Consider the following 26,810-nt stretch of genomic DNA (forward strand, 5'->3'; position numbering starts at 1 on the left):
GTCATGTTTTTCTTTATTTTTCTTCTAGTGCATTAATTGGATTGGTTTCTTATGCTGCTAAGTATTAGCATTTTTATTGTAGGTGCTCTTTTCTGTATTATGAAAGGGAAAAGTAGATCCAGTGACTCATTGCCCTGCTGTTTCTAAAAGCAATGCTCTCGAGTCAGTCATGCAGTATTATCTGATAGTTTTGCTGGAAGGCATTTGAGGCATTGGGATTTTCGGATAGCATATTTATTGAGCTGTCTAGCAATTTGACATGGCTCACTGGTGAATGGCATTGGAACGTTGTAGGGAGTCAAAACTGGTCATTAGTGCTCTGAGATTCTTCACTATTTTGGTTCCTCTAAGAAAGTCGAAACTTTGCTTCCCAGAGGGACTGTACAATATAAATTCTTCTGGGGCAAAATTGTTCAATTCCATCCCAGCTTCCCTATTTATAGCTCTCTTAGATAAGTAGATTAACTTTTTTTTTTTTTTTTTTTTTTTTTTTTTTTCGGGCTAGAATACAAAGCAGATCACTGAAATGACACAAATTTAAAAACAAAACAAAATAACACTCCAGCAGGAATTCCCCTATAGACCCAGTCTGCTACAGCTGCTACAGCTACTATCTAGGATCCTCCCATTTTTCTGATTTCTCCTGCTTTCATGTGAAAGAGTTCAAGGAGAATGTCTCTGGGGAAACTTACTGAAATACCCCCAGCTGAATTCTAAGTTGCTCTCACATATCTCCGTTACATGTCTACTGAGATGAGACGGTAAGATATCTGTATGAAAGAATGGCATGGCAACCTAATACATTTCTTTGCTAGAAAGATGCCTGCAGGTATTTCCTTTCATTTAAATCGTGATTACAAAAATAAAAGGCTTTCTGGAAGTATGGATCTATGTAGAAATACTTACCTTCTTAGAGGAAGGCTACTTTATGTAAAAAGCTACTTTAGAAAGTGGTAATTATCGCAGTGAAGCAGCTATTTCTGTAGGACTTTGCTAGGTAGAGCTCTTGCATCAAAAGAAACCAAAGTTAAACAGATTGGCATGTGCATCTAAATTTCATTGATTTACAGCAGTTACCTCTGTGGAAGGGAGGCAAACGGTACCCAGTGGGAATAGTTATAGAACACAAACTAATTAGTAATAGATTAAACAGTAATTTGTAAAAGATGCTTCTGTAGAGTACTGCACTGGAGCATCAATTACGTACAAATAATGCCTTGTGCTGTTTCTGTTAATTAAGATACAGTGTGAGTACTCAGTGCCAAAAAGCTGCAGTCTGTTTCCCCTGAAAAAAAATGTTTTTCCTATGGCACGTGTAAACTGCTGTGTTTTTAACAGCAAAGCTTGGTACACGTGTAAGGTGCACAGGTGACAGATACTAAACTCCAGGTAGTCGCATTGAGCACGTTCTTTGTCACACAGATTCTTTTGGAGAATTAACCTGCTGCCACGTGCTGCTTGAACATGTAGGATGTATCTGAAATGTCTGATGTCTGACTGCTCCGTGGATGTTGCTATGGCTAACTGACCTTTTTTTTCTGTCTGTTTTCCCTTCCTGCTCACACACTCTGGACAGGACAATCTTTGTTCCCCTTCTGACATTCTTCAGCTAAACCTCAGCGTTAAAAGAACAGTTGAGACTCTTCTTTCCCTGGGGACAGATTCAGAAGAATCCAGTCTTGTCTCCCTTTCCATTCAGCTCTGGGGCTTTGTGGTGTTTTACTGTACTCTAATGCTAACGCTCTGTATGGTCTATCGCTGGGTCTTCTTTCTCTAGCTGAAGGATAGTGCCGCTGCTTCCTCCCTCCAGCGCTTGGTAAAGGATTTGGGGCTTTGTCAAGACCCCGTGTACGAAGCGCTTTTCTTCCCACTTATGGGACAGAGGTGACACACCTCCATCTGTGACATAACTCACATTTGTATTTGCTGTGTGATATTTAGCAGATGTAACGCGAAGGGGGGAAGTGCTGTCCATGGGCTAGAGCAAGGGACTGAGGTGTAGGGACGTGTAGGTGCGTGCTGTAGTCTGACTGCTCCTGGGTGATGTAGCACTGGGAGCACTGCAGTCAGTTTGTGCCTGGGTTTCCCTGTCTGTATAATAGGAATTGCACCACTTCGGTGAATTGCTTTGGGATTATCTGATGAAAAATGTTAACAAATACAAAGTTTTTCTTCTCAACATTAGTGTTCTTGATGAGATCTCACAGTCTTAGGAGACATGGTCTGATGAGTTTTGTCCACAAGACGTTGGGGTTTGTTCTTACCCTAGCTCCTTATCCTGCTTCTGAGGAGATTTGTAGACCGATGTATTACTTCTCAGTCAGGATTTTTAAAATAACTGTCAGTGAATCCTCAGCTACTTGGGCTTTGGAACAGGTCAAGCAGGAAATTTTCAGAGTGAGCTCTTCCCTCAACTCAGAGGGAGCTCTTCTGGCACAGGAGAAAACTTCAAGGTTCTATCAGATGCCACAGGACTGCTGCAGCATTTTATGGTGCTCTGACTAAAACTTAACAAAGGCTTCTTGAGTTGCCACTCAGCTGTGGGACCCCAGACTATGGTCATTCCCTTTTTCCTCCTATTTAGTCATTTTCAGAAACTTGTACATCACACAGCTACAGAAATACAAGTCCTGGCTGCACATTCAGTTCCCTCTTTGCTGTTTTACAAAACTCAGGTAGTCTTCCACAACGCTCAAAGCTTTTCCTTCCCTGGAGAAGCATCCTGGCTCTCTAATGCATTTCTCAGGGACACCTCCGAACTTCAGGGCCCTCCTCATGTCGTGTACAAAAGACCATGTCTCCTCAGAGTGTAGGTCAGTTCAGGGCACGCTGTTCAGAGCTCAGTTCCAGGTAAGTGTTAGGTTAAATGGCTGTTCCCAATGTTGTTTCAATAAATTTGTTATATCTGAATATCCAGTAAATGGCCTGTAAGCCCTGTCCAGGCGGTGGTAGCATTCCAGCACTAACCTGGCACAAACTCCGGAGCACGGTTTCAGATACGCAGGAGTTTAGCTGCAAACGAGGTCACTACCAGTAAAGATGTGTTGTGTACGTGGATCTCACAAGCTCTTGTAACATAAAATGAGTATTTAACAAAGGAGCGAGCAGAGGAGTTAATGCCCTCTTCCTGAACCACACTGTGACTGGCACAAAGCGTTCTGTCCAAGCAAAACATTTCTGCTGCAAGAGGGGACCTTTGGCAAGGGGGAGAGACGATTTTATTTTTCAACAAGCTATTTTTGCACTGTTTACTGGCGTGAACTGAAATGAACTCGGTTCCTATGTTTCTTAACTTCTTCTAATGAACACTGTGATAAAAGCTGCAAGGGGTCTTACACTAACAGTGCCTTCCATTTTTTCCAAATTTTGTTTGTCACGGCTGTCTCTGTGGTATGGAGTCATTCCAAAGCTTCTCCCCCTTATCTATTTGCATACATAAGAAAACTGATAAATATTTGCTCTGGTTTACAAGTATTTCTCAAAAAGCACATTTTTTTTTCAAAATAACAATTTTGCTGAAAGGAAAATGCATTTCGGCTTGATCGTCTGGCTTACTGCAAGAATTTGTCTGGGTTAATTTGCTTTTTGTCTACTCTGAGCTGTGTGGAAGGCGTTGGCTGCTGTTATTCTGAAGGATTTAATATCAAAAAATATCAGTAAAGATGCAAAGAGTGGAAAATTCATATTGCAGTGGAAATAACATGTGAAAAGGGAAATCTCTGCAGCTCTATAGGAAGGACACGAGTTGGTTATTTCTAGAGATACAGAGGACTGTTGGACATGCATCCTGTCCCTGGATGATTGTTGTGGGGTGAGGATGGCCCAGGTGTGCCAAGGACTTATGTGTAGGATGAGGCTTTAAATCCACCTGATGCTGAGAATAGCACAATTCTTAATAAACGATTTGAAACCTCTTTTTGCACTCAGTGTATTACTCTTACTCTTCAGAATGGTTGTGCAAGTGACTGTTCAGTAGGCTGCCCTCTGAAAGGTTTAAAAAAAAAAAAAAAAAAGGCAGTAGCAACTCATACATAGTATCGGAGGGATATTTGCCTTTAAAAACTGCCGATTTCTCGTTGCCTTGAACAGGAGAAATTACATTTTCTACATCTGTTATCAAAGTTACTCATACACAGAAGCAAGTCGGGGGGTTCCTTCTTAAAACAACCCATACTTTCTATTTTTTTTGCGTGTCTCCCAAGGAATTTGGGAAATGGAGGCCAGGCTGTACATCTGGACAGAAGGATCTCAGATGTGCAGCGTCTCCTTACGAGAACTGATTTTAAGCGTGACATTTCCTGTTAGCCTTGTTGCAGTGTTTCCATGGCACACATCAGTACTTCATTCTCTGCCTTAAATTGGTATTCACTTGGTGGCTGAACAAGGCTTGCTATGTGACGACTCTCAACAAGTCAATTCTGTTTGGGAAAGGAAGCCGTGGTTCCTTCTGTCCTCTGCAGATTCATGTTGAAGCGAAGCTTTCCCTCTCCTTAAGTCAGTTGAATTTTGGTTTCACAAGCTGCTGCCATTTCAGTGTGGGCAGAGATAAAGGATTTTGCTGTTTCGCAGTTTTCCTATAATCCTTTTCCAAATTCTCATTATTCATACACGTTTTCTGCATGATGCCACATAAAGAAACACAACGATTAGCCCAAGAACTCCTGTTTTAAGTAATCACGTTCAGTTCTGTATTCACCAGTAGAAATTTCATTTCATTTGTGTGTGTGCGTGCTAGCTGTCCGTAACATTTCCTATTTCAGTCTCCTTTTGCTTAATTTTTCGTTTCGGTTGAGTGTTTTTCATCCATTTTGTTTTTTTGTCTTTTGTTTTGTTCCCCATTCAGGAGCAATTATGTTTGCCTCTGCATATTTTAGAAGAGAAAGGTTTGACACAGGTAGCTGTGACTGTGCAGGCGCTCCTGGAGCTGGCACCCCCAAAGCAGCAGCAGCTTCACCACCTGTCTGCTGTGTAAAGACCTCCGGGACCTTTTGGGTTACCTTGGCTAAGCAGAAGGACGTCAAGACTTTACTGCCCATGCAGTGCATCCCCACACACAGAGCTCTGTCCTAAGGAAAGGAGTTCCCGTGATTCCTGACAGGAATGTTTGTGCTTCGTTTCTCCATTTTTTTTGGAGATGACAACAGTTTCCAATAACGTTTTTATTATTGATATTTTTGCCCCCTACTGGGAAAAAAAAAAAAAAAAAAAAAAAAAAAAAAGGGTTGTTGTGAGGGCAGGGACTTGCAGTGGCTAGCTGTTGGAGCCAGCTGTAGAAACTGACCTTGTAGTTTGAAGACGTTGGTGTACACAGTTTGGAAAGCTGTTCCTACAGGAGTTAATTTGTTTTAAAACAAAAAAAAAAAAAAAAAAAAAAGGATGTTGCTGCAGTGGGCACAAGGGGAATGAGATTTCATTCCTTTTCCACGGGATTCAAAGAAAGGGAGTTTCTTTGCCTCCAGAGAACATCTCTTTCCATTATATAGATATATATATTTAAAATATATATATATTGCAACACAATCTTAACCTGCACAGTGTTTCGTAAGAGTCAAACCTTGTGCAGCTTTCACTCATGTTGGCATGTCCTCGTTACTTAATATTTGAAAGGGGATTTTTTTTTTTCTCCAAGGGAAAAAAAGAAATACCTTAGTAATTAAAAAAAAATTAAAAAAAAAAAATCAGAGCTACTTAAATCTCCCCTCCTGGTCAGGTAAGGATGCATTTGGTTACTCAGTGTTTTTTTCATTTGACTGTCAAGAATCATGTGCATGTTTTCACTGCAGTGCGAAGAATTACAGCCTGCCATGCAGGTCCTTAGAAATCCAGTATCAGATAATACATTCGGAAGGGACTGGAGCTTCCCATGCAGACATGCCAGCACTGGTGAGTGTCCCAGCCACTGAGAAATTCATCATTTTAAGAACAAAGTTAGGGAATTTCCACCGGTGGGCTGCATATGGTTAACACAGCAATCCTGCAGAAGGTAGTTTCTACATATCACAGTATTCACACAGATGCACTGGTTTACAAAACTACCAATAATTTCTTCCTCTTTCTTTACCAAGAAAATGGAAATTCAATGTACAGGAATGGGAGAGGCAGCAGGCAAGTTTTGGGTTTTGCTTGAAAGCTGACCTGCAAAACAAAGACCAGCTCTGTGCTTTAGGCACAGTGACGAGGCCAGGCTCACTACCAGATCACTCACAACACGTATTTTTCCCCAAAAAAAGACCTTGTAAAATGCAGTTCTCCACCTATGCAGCTCTTTTGCTAGTTCCTGACCCATTTAAGTATCCCAGAACAGCGTGCCACTAACGTGTTGTACGGGGTCTGGGACCAACATCAGGCGTTGGAGGCACATCTGAAGCAGAGTGCGCCAAGAGGATTGCATGGGGACAAAGGAAGGAGAAGGACTGGGGAGTGGCTAGCCAAAAGCCAGTTTTGCTGAAGTAAACCTGCCACAGGAACACTGACAAAGCCTGCTCCTAGCTGGATTTTTCCCCTTTTGATTTGCAGTTTCTTTCCACCGTTCTGCTTCATGTTTTGCTTTCAGGACTCGTGGTGAGTGTTGTATCCCTGGTTCACACAATGACTCCAGTTGCTTCTTATTGGCATTGGCTGATCACGGTGCAAGCACGTGTGAAAGGAAACCTTTTCATACCACCTAGCATGTTGCCCTGAGCTCTGCAAGAAATGCAAATGCCAATAACTTGCAATGCATAGAGAGCAGTCCCATCGTGACCTGCTTTCCTCCTCGAGTAGCTCTTGTGTCTCCCTTGTTTTCACTTGCAAGGTCTGTTGGTAATTGTTGAACGGTTACGTAGGTGTCAGAAGTCTCTGCTGTAGTTTGTTGTGCAGATGATCGTGCCACTCGCAGCAAACAGTACAGCCCACAAATGTTTCTTGTCTTCGTCTCTCACGTAATTTGAAAGAGGGGGGCAGTGAATTCCTCTTAGTTTTCACCATGAGGTCATTTGTATCGTACAGAGGCACGTCACGTTTTAATAGCGCACCCTTCGTAGGCTATTTAAATGTTCCTGTTTGAAGAAACCCGTTCCCTTCAGGGGACTGCGAGGGTGTGTTGTTTGCTTCAGTCCGGCTTCCAGCACTTAGAGAAACTAAACCTTAACAGTATTCAGGTTGGTGGAAGCTTGACATTTCATTAATGCTAGTTTTTAGGAATTAATGGGGAGTTGAGTCTGAACTGCAAGAAACGGCCACTTTTATTGTCTGGTTAAAAGAGCAATTCATGTACACGGGCAGTGCGTGCACACAGCAGCCGAATTCATGTGAAAAGCAGCGTTTGCATGACTGGGCTGGTGTATGTATGTCCGAGTATCACTTACCTTGTTAGAAGCAGCAGTTCGCTCTGCCGGTTTCAGATGTATTTGGACATGTTAGTTTAACCCTTAGAGTCGTGTGTTTTCATGCTGGCAAACACTAAATGTTGACCAGATGTTTAGGACAAAGATCCAGACCTTAAGTTTCATTGTAGGGCTTATTTAATTATTATACCAAACAAAAACAAAAGCAAAACAAAAACAAACAAACAAAAAAAAAACACTTCAGTTTCATTTTACAAAAGAGGTTGGGAGATTTTTTTTTTAGTGTATTTATGTGCAATTTTTGTTGTGTCCAGTGAAAAGAATATTTTAAAGAAACTGTGTATAAAATTCTATTTTGTGTTAAAGAGGCGATTGTTTTTTCCTTTCTGGGGCATTTGTGTTGGAGGATGTGGGAGGAATCCAGCTGAGTGTTTCGTGCTTGCCGGTGTCCATATACTGACCCCATTGTTCCACCACCCTCCCTCAACTGATGCCGAGCACTGAGCAGCATTTGAGGCTCAGCAGCATCACAGGCTTGAAATCAAGTGGCACTGGCACTCAGGAGTCCCTGATGGCATTGAAACGATCAGGTCAAAGCAACTGGGATTTGATTCTTCCCCCTTGTGAAGGGGGGGAGCTTCGGTGGCCTGCTTAAAATAGATCAGAGACGATTTTTTACAGCACCAAGAACTCCTGTGTTGTGCTTGGTAGTGACACAACGGCAAATGGTATTTTTATCCTTTTGTAAGTGGTCCTTTTGAAAAAAATGTTTTAGAAACAGGACTTTTACGGTGAATTTGGACATTAAAAAACTCTTTTGTATAAATATTGTGATGTTTTACAAAGCAATCTAATTTTGTTATTTCTGAAAACAGTGTAAACGTGTAATTAATAGAGTAAAGGATTTTAAAGCTTCATCCCATGCTGTATGTCTGTAAATACATTCCATAATTTCTAAGTCTGTTAAGTATAAATATGTTTGAATATTGTACACTTTATTTTAAATTGCCTGTATTCTGCCAGTAGTGTGAACTTCTAGCACATTAATAATATAAAAGGAAACCATGGGTAATTTGAAATAAAGTTTTAAGACTTACATGAACTGCCGTTTGTTTTCCTGATGTTCTTCTGTTGTATGAATGAATGTCACATCCTGTGTGCCAGGTGTGTGTATTCACCCTCCACATCATCAAGTTGTTTTTTTGTTTTTGTTTTTTTTTTTTTAAATCCTCTCAAAGCGAGCAGTAAAATGTATCTTCAGGGTCTGGGTGGTTTGCTGCCAGTATTTGTGCTCTTTGCAGTTCTCATCTTCTGCTTGATTTTATCCTGTCTTGGTTCAGTCTGTAAAATGTGTCTCTGTGCTTCATGCCTGTCCCCTCCCCTGTATCTGCAAGATTTGTTTCTGTTAGCCAAAATATTCACTCCTCTTTTCTTCAGCTCCCATCCTGCCTTCCTCAAGGCTGCCCAACTCTCTCCAGGTTTCATTCCTCCCCTAGCTTCTGTCTCCTGCCTTTCTTTCTCCTCCACTCACCTCCTTGGAAACCAGTCTGTCCAAAGGGCTCCTGATCGCTGGGATTTCCTGCAGAAAACACCTCGGCTGTGTGCTGTGATCCTGGCTCTCCACAGCTGGAAAAAACGAGCAGTGCCATGTTGTGTGATGGTGCTCCCAGCTCCAGTCACTGAGGATGCTCAGCTTTATTCAGCAGCTGGACAGCCAAGCAGCAGGGACCAGCTCTGATTTCTGACCCAGCAAGGAGAGGCTCACACAGAGAGCAGTGGCTCTGAGAGCGGTCGATGCAGCGGAGAAGGCCCGGAGGAGCCGGATGGGTGGCAGCATGAGTGGAGTCCACAGGCAGGAGGGGGCTGCTCTCACCTGGAAGGGGTAAGCTCACGTGGGTTAGGTCAGGGTAAAAGCCTCTGCCCACCTCAGGGCAGCGTCACCCAGCAGCCAGGATGCTTGCCTTGGGACTCCAGGGATTTTGGTACCCCCATCCTTATCAGAACAGCAAAGCCAGTCCCACTGTTACTTTGATACAGATTTTTGTTAAATTATTTTTGAAAGAGTAGCCCTTCCCATTACACAAGGGTTCACCCCATTACACAAGGGTTCACAGCTGGCTAAGTTTGGAAGCATGCTTTGCTGTGCCCAAGCAATTTGTGGGTTGGGGGTGTTGCTTCTTTTCTCTTCAAGACACTAGGTACTGAAACTGAAATTTTGTATTATTTCATGATCCAGTGCAGTGTGTAACTTGCTACGGGCTCGTTCACTGCAGCTCTGGGGCACCTGATGTACCCGAAGTGCAAGTGCTGTGTCACCCTGCCATCAGGAGCTGGGGCTTGCTGGGGAGCCAGGCAGAGGCTGAGGAGGACTTACACAAATTCAGTTATATTTTGTTCTGTGCTGAAAAGCAAGCAAAGGCGTAAGCATGAGCAAGGAGATTGAGAATTAGGAACATCCGATGGCTCTGCAGTGCCCTCTGCAAGAAGGAGCCGTGGTACAGATGGGTGATGTCAGCCCAGGCTTAGCTCGCTCCTGCCAGCACGGGACTGGCAGCAACCCCTGTTGCCTCCCCGTGGGGACCATGGAAAGCAAGTGAGCATTTTCATGGATTTGGTACGTGTTGGAATGGGAACACAGGGTGGTTTAAGCAGCAGTGCCCCCAGCAGCAATGCCAATATTTCTAACTGGAGTTTGTGTAGTGTCTGCAGTTTCAGCACTCCCTTGATAACCAGCTCAGCCTGACAGTCAGGCACCAGCCCCTTTCCTTTCCTTCCCTTCAGACAGGGTTCTGAGCCAAAGGCTCTTTGCTCGTGATTTCAGTAATCCTGCTTGAACTTCAGAGCTTTTGGCACGGTTCAACCTGGACACAAGGGTGTTTGGATGGGGCCAGCACAGCCTGGTCACAAAAAGCACAGATGGGGATGAGTTTGTATGGTTTGAGCTCTCTTCCCTGTGCGGGAGTGTCAGAAAGCAGCCGGCTCAGCCATGGGTGAGTGACAGTGGTGTCAGGAGAAAGGGACAAAAAACAAACAAACCCAGAACTTTGCTCCCCACCAGCTTTGTTCCTTGCCTGACATCCCTGCACGGAGGTCGCAGTCGTGGTGGGTACGGCAGTGACAGAGCAACTCCTCTGGGCCGTGCGGCCAGCTGTCTTTTTCCATTGTTGCTTCCCTCTGTAGGAGGGCACTGAGAGCTTTTCTGTCTCGGTGCTGACACTTTGCAGGGCTGTGGGAATGGAAACCTGCATGCTTCGCCTGCCCTCATGTTTACACTGCAAAGTGTCTGCAGTTTTCCCCTAGCCGACCTAATGCTGGCACTGACACCGGGGAGAGCGCTGCTTGAGCCCAGATGTGGGTGATGCCTTCCCTGCCTCGCTCAGAGCCACAGCAAACACCACCCCTTCCATGGCCAGTGCTGTGGGGGACTGCAAAGGAGGCTGTCCATGCAGAGCACCTCATCTGGTGAGTTCTGGAGCTGTTCATAGGATTACATCCCGCTAGCTTTAATGTTTCCATAAAGCTGCTACTGGGGAAGCAGCATCTCTGCTGTACAAAGACAGCTTCAGGTCACTGGAGCTTCACCTTCACAAACCACGTTCTCCAGAATAGCCCAAGATCTGTGGCGTGGTTTATTTCATCCTGATGGACACGCAGAGAGCAGTGCCCTGCCCAGCAGCAGCCCCAGAGCGCATCTGTGGCCGGGTTTCTTACTTATCATTTCTTTTTCTTTGGTCCAGTTTTTTCCTTTTTGTTTGTTTGCTTTGACAGCTGCTTCTCTCGACTCTTCTTGAGGTTCTGGTAGGGGCCAAGGTTTCTGCGGACCATTGTACCTCTCCACCAGGCCTGCAGCTGGAAGTAGGAGAGAGAGGTCTTAGGGGAAATCGGTTGCAGGGGAAATCCGGGTACAGTAAAATGGACAGAGCGTCTCTCCTGCACTTCCCAGCTGCAGGGGGAAACCCCTGGCCCATGCAGCAGCAGCTGGGCCTCTGCTGATGACACTGAAGGCATCCTATTATAAGCTGAGGGCAAGAGGAGGAGTAGGGGAACAGCCCCGTGACTCTCCCCTCTTGTATCACCCATGCAGTGGGGCTGCTGTGATGGGCACAGCCCCAGGTCATTCGAGGAGGCTGGCTTTTCCCCTCTTGTTCCCTTCTTAATCATTCTGCAGCCAGCTGCTGGCTTTGCGTCTGCCCCAGGAGAAGGGGACAGCTTTAATCTGTCCCTTGCTTGTGCCACCCTGTACCAGCCAACTTTCTCAGGCCATTTTCTGCCTGAACACAGCCTGTGGTGCAAATAATTAACTCCCAGCTGCTGATGGAGCAGCACTGCCTCAGTTTCGTTCCCCTTTACCTTCAGGATGCTCTTCAGTTCCAAGGCATCCCGCTCTAGTTTTCTTCTTCTAGCCTCCTTTTCTGCCCGATCAGCGATGATGGTTTCCTCAAACATCTGGCACTGCGAGGTAGCACAGGGGTAGTTCAGCAGCCACATGAAAAAAAAAACAGCCAGGGACGTCTCTGCTCCATGGCAGCCCACGGGTAATGTGTAAGCCTGGACCTTCCTCCCCCACCTCCTTTATTTGATCTTTTCCTGAATCCAGATGGCAAATGTTGCTCATTACCACCGCTCCTAAAGGCACTGAGAGCTGCCAAAGTGAAACCGCTCGTGGCCTGGGTGTAATTAACCCCCCGATCCTGTGCTGTAACGTGGCTGGCTGCTGGTGTCTCAGGCAACAGATGTCGGTAGGAAGGACCCGTGCTCCCCCAGGCTAGGCAGCAGATGATGAATTGAAAGGCTTGGGACACCCAGCTGACAGTACACAGAGTGAAAAATGAGCCCACAAGCAGGGAAACATCTAACTCAAGCCCAGCATCTCAGGCCCAGTAACAATAAGGAATGATCACAAGTGAATTCCTCCTAGCGCCCTTTTTACCAGACACTTCGTTTTGCCCTGTGCTGCCTGCTCTGATGCGCCTATGTGTCTGTGATCAAAGCCCAGCAGTTAACCAAGAAACTGGTGTGGGGTAGGAATGATTTTAACTGGAATCGGTCTCCTGTTAACAGAGCACTGTGCAGCTGTGAACACATCTCCAGGAGGGGAAGGAACTGCTGCTTTCAGGCTCAGCTTGTCATACCCACACATCGCTAGAAGGAACAAGCTTGTTCTGGCTACGGCAGCAAACTAAGGTGAGGCATACTGACAGAATGGGGCAGTGCCTTTGCCCCTCACAAAGGCTATCAGTAGTTTTCTAATTACCTGCTGGTATTTGAAAATAGCTCAGGGAAAACATCATCATCCTTCCTTGATGTCACAAATGATGTCATGCCTTCCCAGGACCTGTGCTCATAACCCCATCTTACAGCTCTAGATTACTGATTTTTTTCCCCATGGTCCTTGTTCCTTATCTGAATGACAGTAGGAAAAAGCCAGGACGTGGTTTTGCATGGCTGAGCGCTGAGCTGCTGCTGCTGCCTTACCTCACTGGCAAACCTCTGCAGCATTTCCAGGTTGTTTGCCTTTGATTCTTTTAGGGCTTCAAGTTCTGCATCTTTAGCATCTGTGTCATTTTCATACTTGTCCACCCAGTATTCCAGCTTCTCTTCCACCTTCTGCATGGGGACAGAGAGGTGCTCAGCATGGTACAAGGAGCATACAGGGGGTGCACTGCCTGGGGGACACCGTGGAAGCCCTAACACTGGCCCGGATGATAAAAGAGACTGGCTCAGCCTTGCAGAGGTGCAAGAAGAATGGAGTAGCCCTGGGAGTTAGCTTTGTGCACAATCCTGGTGCAGTAAATGACAACCAGAAGCCATTCTTTGTGTGTGAGCATAGGAAGGGGAGTTTAGGAAACACAGTGTCACAGTGAGAAACCTTTTATCCTCTGCATGACTGCCTAGCCCCTCTCTGGATTAAACTCAGTGCACCCGCAGTAAGGTCCCATGGGTCAGCAGCTCACGCTTTTTCAGGTTGTGAACTTGGCTTTGTTGCACTCATTAATAGGAGGGCAGGTGTTTCTGAAACATCATGCCAGATGATTTCCTCCCATTCATGAGTAACTTCTCCATAGCAACAGCCATGATTGCCTGCATGGAAAAATAGTCTGAGGAAAAGCATCAATCTCATTACAACATCACAGCTGGATGCAAGAGGGAAGTGGAGGGCACGGTCAGCCTCTTCTCTGTGGGCCACCGTAAAGCCACCAGCTGCTGGCTGAGTACAGAGAGGCTTGGGATGTACTTAGGAAGTCCTCTCACTCTGAAACCTTGGTCAGACTATGGTCCTGGGATAGGGAGCTCATGCTTTAATTGCTCTGAAGATCCGGCACTTTTCTGCAGTCGTATGTTAAAGATGTGGTTCTCTTTTCTTAAATTTCACTCTGGCAGTGATGCTAGGTAGCCTGCAGCAGTACAGGTTTTCTTCCAGCCATATGTGAGACGCTTACCAATGTTATTTGCTGTTATGAGCACTGCTGTTGATGACAGAAAAACTCTGAACCTTTGGATCAGCAGCACAGGGACATTCATGGTTGGTAGCTGCTCAGATCAGGTACAATAATCATGAGCTAGCAATTATCCAACCCCAATTCTTGCTCAGATTAAGAAAAGGCATAATTATTCTAGCAGCTTCTGTCATTTCTTTCACCCTCTGCAACACTTGGGTGTGTGATTTGTTGCCCTAACTTAGTGCAAGAGCACTCTTCACTGCGTTGTGGAATTCCCAGCTCCTGCCAAAGGTCTACACAAAATCCCTGATAGCTGAATACAGCTATCTGAGGGAGGGAAAATCTGTAACAATGGGATAGAAAATCCCAATCATATGAACTCTAATTTTAAGAAAATGTGTGTAATCTAGCAAATCACAAATCAGGGAGATCCAGCTTAATTCCCACTTGAAGGGAAGCAGTAATTCAAACAGCAACAATCGTGATGGAACAATAACTGCTTTTCTTTAGACGCTAATCAATGATGTAATAGTTATTGGTTGATATTTCAGGTACTAACATAAAAAGCCAAACACACCGTATAGTATTGCCTGAGGAAATTTTCAGTCTCCACGTGGACTCGAATCTCCTCATCAGTTTCCTTCTTCAAGTCCTGGGATTGATGCAACAGAAATGTGAGATGATGTTACTGCATCTGTGTGTGTACCTTTGCTGCTCAGAGCCCAGCTGGTGCACATGCACGTGGAGCTCTCTGTGCAGTCCACACGCATTTTTGCCTTTTTCCCAGTGCCCAAACTGACCGAGGCAGTAGTTCAGCCTGTGGCTACCAAACAGCTCTACCAGCATAACATGCTGCGGGCAATACTAGGAGTTCAAGCTGCTGAGGTTGCTAAATAGCACTGTAACTGTATGCAAGTGGAACATGAACTTGCAGCATTAAAATGAATAGGGGGAAATATATTTAAAATAAATCCATTTGACTTGAATCACCTTTAAAGGAACCAAATAAGTAAAGTAATTAGCCTTGTTTTACCTGTTTGAGGTCTGATCCAGAAAGCTTTGCGTCCACAGTCCACATGATAGTTCTGGTGGCAGACAACCACCTGTCATCATCTAAGTCCTCTGATCAAGCATTTCTCCAGGAAAGAAAGCCCCCAAGACAGCTACCTGCCCGTGCTGAGGCCAAACACTGGCCTTATTTTCATTATTTCTATCTTTCTTTTTTTTTTTCTTTCTTTCTTTCTTTGGCTTTTTCAGATCTGAAAAAATGCTGCTTGTGCAGCTCACCATACTTCAGCTGCAATTCCAAGGGAGGGGGACGTTTATCGTTTTAGAGAAAAAAAGGATAACGTGGTGTAAAAATGGGGCACCAGACAAGCAGAGGCATTGCTAGAGTCCTAGGAGAAGATCTTTCTGAGACAAGAATTGTTCCCAGCACAGTGCTGAGTCCTCCTGTCCTCAACTACAGACAACCCGCTGAGCTGACTTTTTCCTCACAAGCTGCAGGTACTTTTCAGTAAGGGCTGTGGGGAAGAGCTTACCTCAATTGCTTTGTTCAGTCCATTTTCTGCATTGCTGCACTTCTTCTGGGTTTGGTGGACCTGGAGGTCTGTGTGTTTTTTTACATAGCATTTCTCCATGTCTGTTTTGGCTTTCAACTCTTGGAACTCATCTTTGAGGTAGACAATTATATTATCTCGGTTCTGGGGGGGAGACAGAATAAGCAAAAAAGCAAGCCTGGAGACTGAAATCAGCTCTCTGTTTCTTAATCTCTCCACTCCCTGATAAATGCAAAAGAATCAAAGGCTGTAGGCTTCACACTTTCCCTGACCATTGACCCATTTTAAACTGTGCTTCAGATGGAAGTTTGATTTACAACCCATACAAGAAGGCAATAAACTCATCAGTGAGGAGTGAGAACTGCCGGAGAAGGCGGAGTGGTGAACAGAGTGGGACAAGAAACCAGGCCTGGTGGCCTTTGGTTCAGGAAGAGATTCAGACATGCTTATTATAAGCATGAAAATAGTCCAATAATTTCAACTGCTAAAGGGAGTTTGCTAACTACTTGGATTAGGCTGTCTCAGTGAGCAGGCATCTGTAACAAGAGGATGATACCTCAACCCCCTATATGCCCAAGTCTAATTTCCTAAAGTACGCTCTATTCCTTGGATTTATTGCTGGTTTTTGGCTTGCTATGTGGTTGTATTTTTTTCCTAGTTATACAGCAACTGTAAAAATACAGCCCTATGAACAGGTGAAAATCTAATCTTGACTCACTCGTATGTTTATACAGTTCTTTCTTGAAATCTTATCAAGAAAATGCTGCCCACTTTGTTAATAAAAGCACACACCCAGGGTAAGTAAGGAGTGCCAAGGAAAAGCTGGCGGTGAGCTCCCAGCCTCTCCCCACACCTTGTTTCACAGCAGAGCTGAGCTTTCCTGGGGGAGTTCTGTCTCCGGGACATTTATCCCCAGGCCAACATGCCCCATTTGTCCAGCTTTTTGTGTGTGCTCAGGCAGCAAAGTGCATTTGCTCGATCTGGGATTGTTAGTTTCCTTACTCCTTTTTAATGATTTGATTTGAATAGCAGATAAAAGCTCATCAATCAAGGGTTGGGACTTGGAAGAACCTCCCGTAAAATGAAAAACTCTAGACTGCATTGCGAGTTAAAAAGGTCATCAAAGTCCCCTGTGTAATTATGCAAGAGCAGCAGTCATGCCTCTGGGCTGGCTCCCAGTTGCTCCATTACAGCCTCTCTCTTTGCTCTCCTGCCATGCTGTGACGGGTTTGACATTCATCAGCCAAACCTTGCAGCTGAAGATGAAATACCAAAGTGTTGGCATTTAAATGGGTTGAAGCCCACGTATCTTGTCTCTGAAGCACCCTTGCATTCCTGAACTGTGTAAACATGGAAAAATGCCACAGGAAGGAGCCAGCTCAATAGCGCTGTGTTTGAAAGCCTTCGCAGCGTGACTCATCTGGAAAGGTTTCCTTATAAGAAGAGTTTGGAACAGTTAAAAGAAAATCCTTCCCTCTGCACCCCTTGTCGGACACAGCTAGGAAGAGTAAAGTATATTTATAAGGCTCAGGACAATTAGGGCCTTGGTTGGTGCAGTTCTGTGGTTTTAAAAGTCATGCATTCAAAATTTGTGAAGGTTTCCAAGATCAGATATTTTTTTTTAACAGCCGTATCATCATATGACTGCAGACAGCTACAGACACGACCTATTTATGCCCCATTAAGGTTTCTGGTAATGGCTTTTATTCTCCTTGATGTGAAATTCTGCTAGGCATTGGGAGTGGTTGTGTTCCTAGTCAGTAGACGTGGGAGGTGACTACACCACTTTATCCTGAGGTTGTCCTGCTGTGTTGTGGTGGAAGCACGGCTAAATCCAGGGGCTGGCAGACAGAGCGGGGAGATGCTAATGAAAAACCCCAAGGTTTTGTGGCACTGAGGCTCTGCAAAACCAAGTGCTGCTGAAGTCAGGGTCTTGCAGCTATCTGCTAAGGATCTGGAAACAGGCCAGAAAAGAAGGGTTCAGCCTAGGTTACAAAGAATTCAGAGAGGTGGGGCAGAGCATGAGCACCACGCTATTTTCTTTTTTATTTCTATTTTGATAGGGGAAAAAGTGCTTTTGATTTCAGAGCCCCAGGCCTCAGCTGGGAGAGGGGCCCGCCTGCTCTGTTTGTTTTCTTGGCTGCACGGCATGTTTGTGGTTTGGATTTGGTGGTGTAAAACAGCTCCGATAGAAGCGGGGAGTCTGGGGGCTCGGTTACACAACCCGAAGCAGACGGGAAGTGAAATGCAAAACCCCGCTGGTGGTTTACAGTAATGCACTCACTTGGAGAGGGAAAGTCTGCTGCAGGCATGTGGGCAGCTACTGCAGCCCCGCTGGGGGGCCGGGAGCTGCAGAACCGGGGCGTTTTTGGTGTGACATCGCGGGCTGTGACTGCTGCTGCCACCCACAAGCCGTGGGCGCCATCTGTGGACCGTGCTGGTCCCTGGAGTTCAGAGGCAGGTACGGGGAAAACGAGTTAATATTTATTCATTCTGGTTTATTCTAGCAAAGGGCTCAGCCAGGACACTGCGTGCTTTCACGGTTAATGCAGTAAACCTCTGGGCTGCTTATTTGGGATGACTTCAGCTTCGAATCTGCCAAAGCAAAGATGCAAAATCATACATCATGCATCCAAAACTATCCCCAAACTGGCAGAGACCGAGATCAAAACCCAGGAAATACTTGTTAAGAGCCAGTCTGCTCTGCTAGCAGGTAAACAAGCTTTTTTTTTTTTTCCTCTGATCTCTCAGCTCGCAGACATCAGCTCAGAGGGCTGTCTGCTGCTGTTCTCCGGTGCCATAGGATTCTGCCCCACAGATGCTGTTTGGCAGCAAAAGCAACTGCACTCGAGCTGGAAAGGGTACACATGCTCATGTGTTTTCATTTACTTTGATTTATCTGCCTTGCAAGTGCCCCCTGCATCTCTCAGTTCTTCCACAGCAATTAGCATTTACAGTCCCTTAAAATACAGCTGGTTACGGAAATAACAACCAGCAGCAAAGACTCTGTGTGATTCCTACAGCCTTGGGGTAAACTCCCTGCTGCCAGCAGCTCACCCGGTGCCCACCGTTTGGAGGGAGCAGGGGAGGGGGTGCTGTGCTGTGTGGGGGCAGCCAGTGAGCCTGCAGGGCGCCCCGCTGCCTGCCTCCTTGCTTCCACGCCGAGTGTGGATGAGCTCAAATCTTTCCACTGGCAGCTGCGATAGCTCAGCCTGCAAAGCCTGGAGTTATGCTTAGATCTACACACCTGCTGCAGCCTGGACTTGCATCCCCTGAAACCACACAGCTCTGTCCTAGCTGCCAGAATGTCCCAGTGCTGCACACCCCCCCGAGGAATGCTTCAGCCGAAAGGCCAGCAGGGCTGGAGGGTCACCCATTCTCCTGCCATAAGGACTTCTGCAGCCCTCCGCTAGCTCACCTCAATACCAACAAGTGCTGTGCCGTGTCTGAGGGGCAGTTTGCTGGCAGAGGGACCAGACTTGTTGGCAGTGGCACCCTCGTCAAAGACTCTGTCCCCCGTGGCAGCACGTTTGGATCTAATGCACCAGCTCTGGCTCCTGCTGAGTTGCCTCGGGGGCTGTTCCAGCACTGGGATGAAGTAGCCCAGAGCCATCACAAACCTCTTGCCTTTCACTACAGTCATCTGGTACGTTTCTCCAGCACAAACATGCACCAGCTTAGGGGTATATGCAGTTAAGATATTCCCCCGAATAGTTATTTGATGGATTTGTCTTCCTGGGGGAGGATAAGGAAAGAAATGTGACAGATTTTAGTCACTGCTGAATGCACTACTGAGTGGCACATTGGAACTGGTTGTCTTAACAGAGCTCAAAGAGAATAAAAAATAATGGACCTATTTGCACTGGCACCATGATGTAACATCTTGGTTTTCTGTCTAGTATGTAGCCTGAAATATTACAGTGTTATAAAATTATACCATAACTTGCATACATTTATGGCATGAATTTAACAAAAAAACTACAGGTCATAAAAAGCCTCCATGAGAACAGCAATGAGGGAAGTTAAAAGTTTACATTCCCCCCCCCCGCCTTTTTTTTGTTAACCTATATAAACTGTATAAGCTTATACAATATTAACTTGTTTCAAAATCTGTATGATGGCCATCGCTTGTCCAGGAAATGTGAGAAAGTGAGTATTTTTCTGCAAGCTCGGAAATGAACACTGTAGCAGCAAACAGAACTCCTGCAGCCAAAGTACAGGTATCGGTGATGTTCCTTTACGGAAGAACATCATAACAAAACAGTCTGGAATAAAAACAGACTGATCGTCTCGGCTTCTTTTGAGACACCAGTGGTATCCAAAAGGAAATAAAACGAAATGTGAGAACATTTAGCATTTGACTTGTGTTCTATTAGAAAGAAAAATGAGAAGAGCAGACTAATACAGCATTAATTAGCATCTCATTAAGAACTAGCAAGACTGAAAATAAAAACATGCAAGCAACATGTGTGAATCAATGACCGTGTTTTTCTGGTTCCATGATTAGATTTTCTTGCTTTTGTTTTCTCATCCACTGCACTGGAGACAGCCATGCAGGCTTTTGTCTACAGGTCTGTGTGTTATTATTGTTCAAAGTGCTCCAAAATCAGCAAGCTGTATTTTTGCTTCTAATTAGTTGGCAAGGTGACAAATCATGCAAGTGTCTGTAAAACTGCCGATGGGAAAATCCCATATTAAGCAAAAATAAATTATTCTCCCTCGGGAGACAGAGTGAGACACCATTATTTTTGGCACAGGAGGAAAGCAGTACTTTAAAGTAGTCTTGTCTTTGATTTGTTATCAAAGCTGAAACTATAAGGAAACCCAGAAAAGGATTTTTAGGCTGGAAACATAAAAACAAAATCCCAAATGAGTGCAGGTCCCACTTGATGAGGCAAAACGCAAGAACCCAATTAGCATAAGGTATTAAAAGAACACAGAGAAGGTCACCTCAGCATGGGAGCTACACACCTTCCGACGACTGCAAGAGCAAAGAGAGGTGCAAGGCAGGACAGAGAAATGCCAAGCCTGACTGCAGTGCCAGGACATTGCTGCTAGTGAGAGATGGGATGATTGCAGCCCATATACCAGTCCCAGAGAAGGTATTAAACCAGAGCTGGACACCTATGTCATGTGCACAGACACTGAGGTTTGTGAAGCACTACACAGAAGGCAAAATACTTCATCATATTCATGAGCTTGGGGAGAGGGAGAAAAGAAGCTTCCCAGGAGCCATCAGAAGCTGAGTGAGACAGGACATTGTGCAGAAACAAACGGACAAAATGTGGTGGTGTGAGCCTGACAAACTATCCAGCTTATTTCATTTAAGTGCCACACAGATGTCAAGGGAATTTGGGTTATCCCACAGGGCCTAGGAATAGTCTCCCAACCCACTTCCAGTGGGAGTAAGTATATATTGAAATATACAGCTTCCCTTTTCAGTCCTGGGTCTGACCTTTACATCTTTTTAGATGTTAGATGTTTTAGATGTTTAGATGTTCAATTCTGTAAGGGAAAAAAAAAATAAACTTCATTCTTTGTTTCTCATTCACTTTCCACAACTATTCTTCCTTGTTTCTTTTTCCTAACTTGCTAACTTTCCATTTCCTTCAATGACTTCTTTGTCCTCTCTGTTATGCCCACGTTTTTTTTCTAGTGTTCTTTTCATCGTGCTACACTTCCCGATGTACCTTATGCATTTCCAGGATCTCTGCTAGTAGATTTCCCTTTGGTGTGATGCCCACTGTTAAGTAACCTCACCTGAAGTTCTGTTTCAGTTTCTTTCTTGACATCTTGCAGCTGTTTCTGGAGTGACTTTATCTCCTTCTTTCCTTCCTCCTCCCTGAAGGAAAATGGGAAAATACAATCACTTGAATACATCAAGAAAGGCAGGAGTTGTGTACCTAGATAGGGGATTTCCTATCTCCTGATACATCAGTGGACTTAGCTGGACACTGCCCCACTTAACCTGCTAATTGGTGAGTTTGTAACAGCTGAACTAAAACAAGCATGCACAAAAGCTTGCCCTGCTTCTTCAAAACAGCAGATAGCTGCTTTCTGTGGCTGGGTAGCAGAAAAGGCATTCGTCCCTTCACTCCGATTCTTGAGGAGGCAGCACAGCTGCAAGTCAGAAGCAGTACAAGCCAGTGACTTGGTAAGTAAATCCTTAAAGAAAAGATGCATAGACTGAGCAAAGAGGATGGGAGAGAGAGGTAGAATGAACCAAAATCCTGGGGAACCACATCAAAACCTACAGAAGTATTTACCTGTTTAAAACAAAATGGATACAGTAATATTCTAGGTTTCATTACTATCGTATTTCACCGAGTGCTTTTCTAAGCTCTTATGCCTATCATTTGATGTAAAGCCAGTAACAAGAATTGCTGCCTGAGGCTTCGAACCCACTCCCAACCTTATATGCAAACACGCATTTCATTTTCAGAGTCCTCAGCTGGGTGACTGTGATGCACTGAAGCTCCTGATCAGGAGTTCCAGCCTTGCTGCAGACCGCTTTCAGACCGGTATATTGACACAAACCCAGGGAAGTTATAGTATATTGAAATACAGACCAAGTTCATTCCATGAAAAGAACGTACAGTAGATCAGGCAGCGCAGTGATTAGATATGGTTTATAGACTGGAATAAAATGATTATGTCCTTTCCAGTTATGATTTGTCTGCCCTTTTCCATTTTCCAGTATTGATCAGTGATTCCACAAGCAATTGCTGCTTTCATTTTTGCTTTCTGTCCCTTCCATGGATAAACAATAAATCCCTTGGTTTTAGACAGTGGAAGAGGTGGGTTTTGTGCTTGAAAAACAATTGCCTCTGCTGCCATCTGTGCTAGCCCCTTGCTGTCAGTGGTTACAGGGAGCACATTAGCATATGGGTCAAAGCAGATCCTCCTGGGCATCATCTAACCTAAAGGCCGTGTGTTGCTGACCCTGGTTTGAGCAGATTATTTGCATCTCTGGCTTCCTCTGGGGACAGGGAGTTAAAGATCGGGGATCTCCTATATCACATTATGTTTTAATTAATTATGGAGCAGCATTTGCATTAATGCAGACACTGGTGTCCAAGCTGAGGCAATTCCCTAACGTGATTAGTATCAGTACCATCAGTTATTTCTCTCTCAATGGGAAAGAAGTGCAATTTGTAAAGTAGTCAGGGTAATTTAAGCTGAAAAAGTGGCATCCTTTCTATATCTTGGTTTAGGGTTTTTGTTTGTTTTTGTTTACTTCCCTTGTATAGCATCTACTGAGGGGGAATGGGCTTTGGCTCTGAGCAGTAAAGCAGAAAAATACTGAAGTCAACTCTGACCTGATGAGGGTGTCATGAAACTTGCTCTTCTTTGCATTCTCTCTCCCATTAGCTTCTATTAGGCTGTTAAATGTTCCTGATTCCTGCATCTCTTTCATAGTTGCAGTAATTACATCACTTGCATACTGCCTGCCAGGAAGAAAATGTATACAACAGTAATTTATAAGTGGGAGAGTGGGAACCCTGTATTTTTTCCTTTCAAGAGAGACTGAGAACTTTAAAGCCCCGAGCATCCCCCACAGCCATTATATCTGTGCTTCACTCACCTGTCAGCCTGAATTTTTCTGAGAGTATCTGCAGGCAGAGCACTGTGTTTCATGGCCTTGTTGGAAATATGATGAGTTCTTTTCAGATCCACAGAATTCCCCAGCTGCTGCTTGTGCTCAATGCTTTTCAGAGGCTTGGAGGTAACCGCTTCCCCACCCCCTTGCCTTGCAGATGTAAGCTCTTGATGGTCAGTGTCCAGCTCCTTCTTGTTGTCTCCAATTTCTTTCATTTCCTGGCTCTCAATCTAAAAGGGAGTACAGGAGACCTGCTTGCACATTGGGCAGTTGAAATACACCCTCTGCAAATTTATGTGAGAAGAGAGGAGCAACAATTAATAATAAATGAGAATGCAGATATACTAAGTAGACATTTGTCTGAGATGTTTTTAAAGACCTCCAGCAAGGGAGACTGCACAGTCTCCAGTCAGTCCCAGCATGTCACAGCTATCTTTACTGTAAGGAAGATTTTTCTGAAAGTCCTCGTCTGCAGTTGAACCTCTGACTTCTTCTCCTAGTCTCTGTAGACACAGAGAAAAAAATATTCCTTCCTTCTTTGCAGCAGCTTTTATGTATGGGAAGCTTGTTAGTCTGTTTTCCCTCAGCCTTCTTTCCATCTTCGCCATTTCCCCATTTATTTCACCAGGACCTTTGCCTACAATATTTTTGTTAGAACAAGAGCTGAGATGCATGGAAATAAATGATAGGCATCAACTATCTGCTTAGCTGCTGCTTGTGAGAGTGACAGCAGAAGAGGTTTAAGGTAAATTCAGAGAGGAAATACAAAATACTAGCAGCAATCTTTTATGGGAAGATATCTTCCAACTGTGTACAATTTTACAAGCAAAAAAAGCCCTGAAAAAGCAAAAGCACGCTATAAAATCAACTGAGGCCTTGCTTCTAGGAATTCCCCTGCTTAATGTGCTGTGGGTAAGAATGCAGGTGTATACACTGGGGCATTAAAAGAGAAAATTTTCTTGCTCACCTACAGACATCTCAGAGTTTGCATGTCATCTTAGCCTGTGTCTAAGCACCACAGTTTATAGCAGTACCACTGAAGCCAAATAATGCTGTCATTTCCAGCCCTAATCCTAGTCCAGAGCTGCCTACTCTCCACTCTGGTTGCTTGGTGAAATGGAAAAGAGAACTCACTGAGCTGAAACATTTTCCAGCAAAGAAGGGGAAAAAAAAATATTTTTAACAGCACCAGTTCTCAGTCCAGATCACTTCACAACCACAAAAATCTTTGTGCCAACGCAGCACCAAGGGCAGAGTGAAAACAAGTGGTCAGAGCAGCCATGGTGCATGCTAGCGGTAATTCCAAGAAGCTCCTGGTCTAGCAAGGCTCCGATCATGTTCTGTGATCCTATTGCAGGCAGTGGGGGCAGCGAGCAGGGCACTGCACAGGGCTGCTTCATCCTGAATACACATACAGCTCACAAGGAGATGAACCAGCCTCTGGAAGTGCCTGACTCGCCACTGACTACAGAAGGAGTCTAGCTGGCTACATGCTTACTTTTTGGACAGTTAAATTTCCATTAAATGAATGCCATGCAAAGTATGTACAGAGCAATGGAAATTACACAGTTAATTAGGAAAAAAAAAAAAAGTTTAAAATAGTTTTCAGTGAAGGCTGTACTTCAGAAATAGCTAATTTAGGCAAACAAACTTTTAATATGATGTAGATTTTATGAATCCTCTGATAGATGTTTATAATGTCTGGGAAAGTTCAAGACAGGCTATAACTGGGTTGTCTGTAAACAGTAGGGAATTAAGCACTAATAATTACCAAATAACTACGGAAGAGCAAGGAGTTTGTGAACTGCATGTGGTGCCATCAGTGTACTCTCCTACCTGTTTATCTTTTGCTAGTCTTTTGCTCCAAAGTCAGCAAATAGAAAGGCTGCCTTCTTCTGGGGTATGCACTGCATAAAGCAATTCACAAAGTCCCTGATGTAGAAAATCAGTGAGGTGCTGATCAGCACCGTGACTAACCCTGTCAAAAATGTCATCAACTGAAATGTAGACTGTCAATCTATGAAATGTCAATCTATGAAAATGTCATTGATCTGTTTGACTGACAGAGCTCCAGTAGCATGCAAGGTGCTTGGCAAGTACAGGTCTACAAATACAGTGATAACAGACAAAGGTAAACTGAGAAAAGGGAGAAACAGTGAATTAAAGAGCACTAGATTCAGCAGGTAGCTTCCCTTAGGTCATCATCTTGTTTCTAAATTGTTTCCTCCTCAATTTGTTTTGGAATCTTTAGCAATACAACTGAGGTTTACAGTGTGTGGGAAAACTGTGTTTTAAGAAATCACTTGGTAAAAATGAGCCTGTGTGCTTGGAGAGAAAAAATAAGGCATTTTCTCTATAATTTAAATGTAACTTAAGTATGTCTATGAACCTCTGAAGGGGGTGAAAGAGAGCAACTCCTGCCATCCTTGAGACATGCTCTGTCTGTGTGTTCTTGCTGCTGGCTCATCAGAGGTTTCACACCCAGATCTGTGAGGGAGAAGCATCCTCTGGAAACGAGAGTCTGGCTCACCGTACTCTTGGAAGGGGAGGAGTGCCCTCTATTGCACAGTCTAAGCGTTGTTCATGCCCTGAAATTCACTGCAACATATTAAAAGACTTTCCTCCCCAGCAACAAACCTCTGCCTGAGCATTAAGGCTTCTTTTTCTTCTTCACACCTCTGCCCAAATCCACTTAACTATGATGCCTCTTAGAAATCAACTAATTAATAATGGTCATTAAGAATGGGGAGTTACTAATACATTTTGAAGTGGAATCTTTCTTAATTCATTGTCTGTGGGGACTACAGGAGGATTAGCATGCACTTAGAATAACAGAATTACTCTGGTTTGGGGTACTTTCAAAGTTCCTTTATTTGTATTTTTAAAATGGCCGTGTATCTATATAAGCCCCTAGATATGTTTTACTTCTTTTTCACTAATCCTTTGCTTGTCATCTAACCACTGAGATGTTAGAACTACAAGCCCAGGAACCTTATCTTGGGTCAGTGGGATTCTTTGCAGTCTTGACAAAGGCGTCTCAGTGATGCTGCAGTGTAAATACATGTATTAAAACGTCATCTGTGCATTTTTATTGTTTCTTCACCAAAGGGTCATAGACTGCTTTGCAGAAAAAAATAAAAAAAAGAAAAAAATCCTGAGCTGATTTTTAGAGAGTACTGATAGAAGATACAAAAGACAAGGAGAAAAATTAGAGGTACTTTTTAAAGAGAGAGGACAAGAGGCACATACGCAGCTGATGTCTGTCTTGCCCTCATATGGAACCGGCATGATACATCCAAGGATTGCGAGCTGATCAACGCAATTCTCCAGCACAGCAGTAAACAGCAGAGCTTCCAGCCGAGTGAATTTTTCCATGTCTTTAGTCTCTGTGTTCTTGCTAAGAGGAACAAAGACAAGAGATGCCAATGAGAATTACCCTATCATGTTAGTAACTGTAGTATAAACTAAGGTAGACCTGAAATAGCCTTGTTTGCAGCCTTTTATACACTTCCCTAGCTTTGTTTATAGTCTTTCAAACACTGTTTATAAGAGGAGCTGTGCTCTGCTAATGGCTGCATTCAAGGAATGTTTAGCTTTCACAGAACAAAGCAGGTCCTGGTCCCTCCTAGAGCAGATCTGGGTAGACAAGATGAGAAGGGATTGAACACGGATTGCTCAAATTGGGTGAGGTGGCCTCACCAGTCAGTCCGAGGGGGCAGAAGTGCTTCATGCTGGACTTTGTACTTTGGGAAACAACCAAACGAAGGTGCCTTTGTAAAAGGAAAAAAAAAATCCACACCTCTTATAAAATCTCAGTTGGCAGACACTCCTGTTCTAATTACTCTTCATTATTACTGTGTAGCCTTATCGTTTTTATGATCCCAAG

General features: G+C 44.3%; 2 protein-coding genes across 11 annotated transcripts in view; one reads left to right on the forward strand and one right to left on the reverse strand.

The window, feature by feature from the left end:
• Positions 1-8,421, forward strand: part of LRCH3 (leucine rich repeats and calponin homology domain containing 3) — a 64,378-nt gene extending 55,957 nt beyond the window's left edge. For 8 of the 10 annotated variants that reach the window (XM_082767741.1, XM_082767740.1, XM_082767746.1 and 5 more), the window contains one exon: positions 1,577-4,822. In XM_082767741.1, coding sequence (XP_082623867.1) covers positions 1,577-1,777 — 201 coding nt within the window. In that variant the 3' untranslated portion in view covers positions 1,778-4,822. Of the gene's footprint in view, positions 1-1,576; positions 4,823-4,843 lie in introns of those variants that run through there. The other 2 variants (XM_082767743.1, XM_082767749.1) reach the window with 2 other exon arrangements.
• A 2,502-nt stretch (positions 8,422-10,923) lies between these two features.
• On the reverse strand, positions 10,924-26,314 carry DRC9 (dynein regulatory complex subunit 9). Its single transcript, XM_082767714.1, has 9 exons — positions 26,174-26,314; positions 22,910-23,154; positions 22,644-22,772; positions 21,085-21,166; positions 15,307-15,468; positions 14,343-14,417; positions 12,801-12,932; positions 11,676-11,777; positions 10,924-11,174 (listed from the first exon to the last, which is right to left on the reverse strand). Exons 1-9 carry the CDS (start codon positions 26,297-26,299, stop codon positions 11,040-11,042), a joined length of 1,188 nt encoding a protein of 395 aa, XP_082623840.1. The 5' UTR covers positions 26,300-26,314; the 3' UTR covers positions 10,924-11,039.
• Positions 26,315-26,810: the final 496 nt, after the last annotated feature.

This window comes from Aythya marila (assembly GCF_965140915.1).
Source record: "Aythya marila genome assembly, chromosome: 9".
Classification (NCBI taxonomy): Eukaryota; Metazoa; Chordata; class Aves; order Anseriformes; family Anatidae; genus Aythya; species Aythya marila.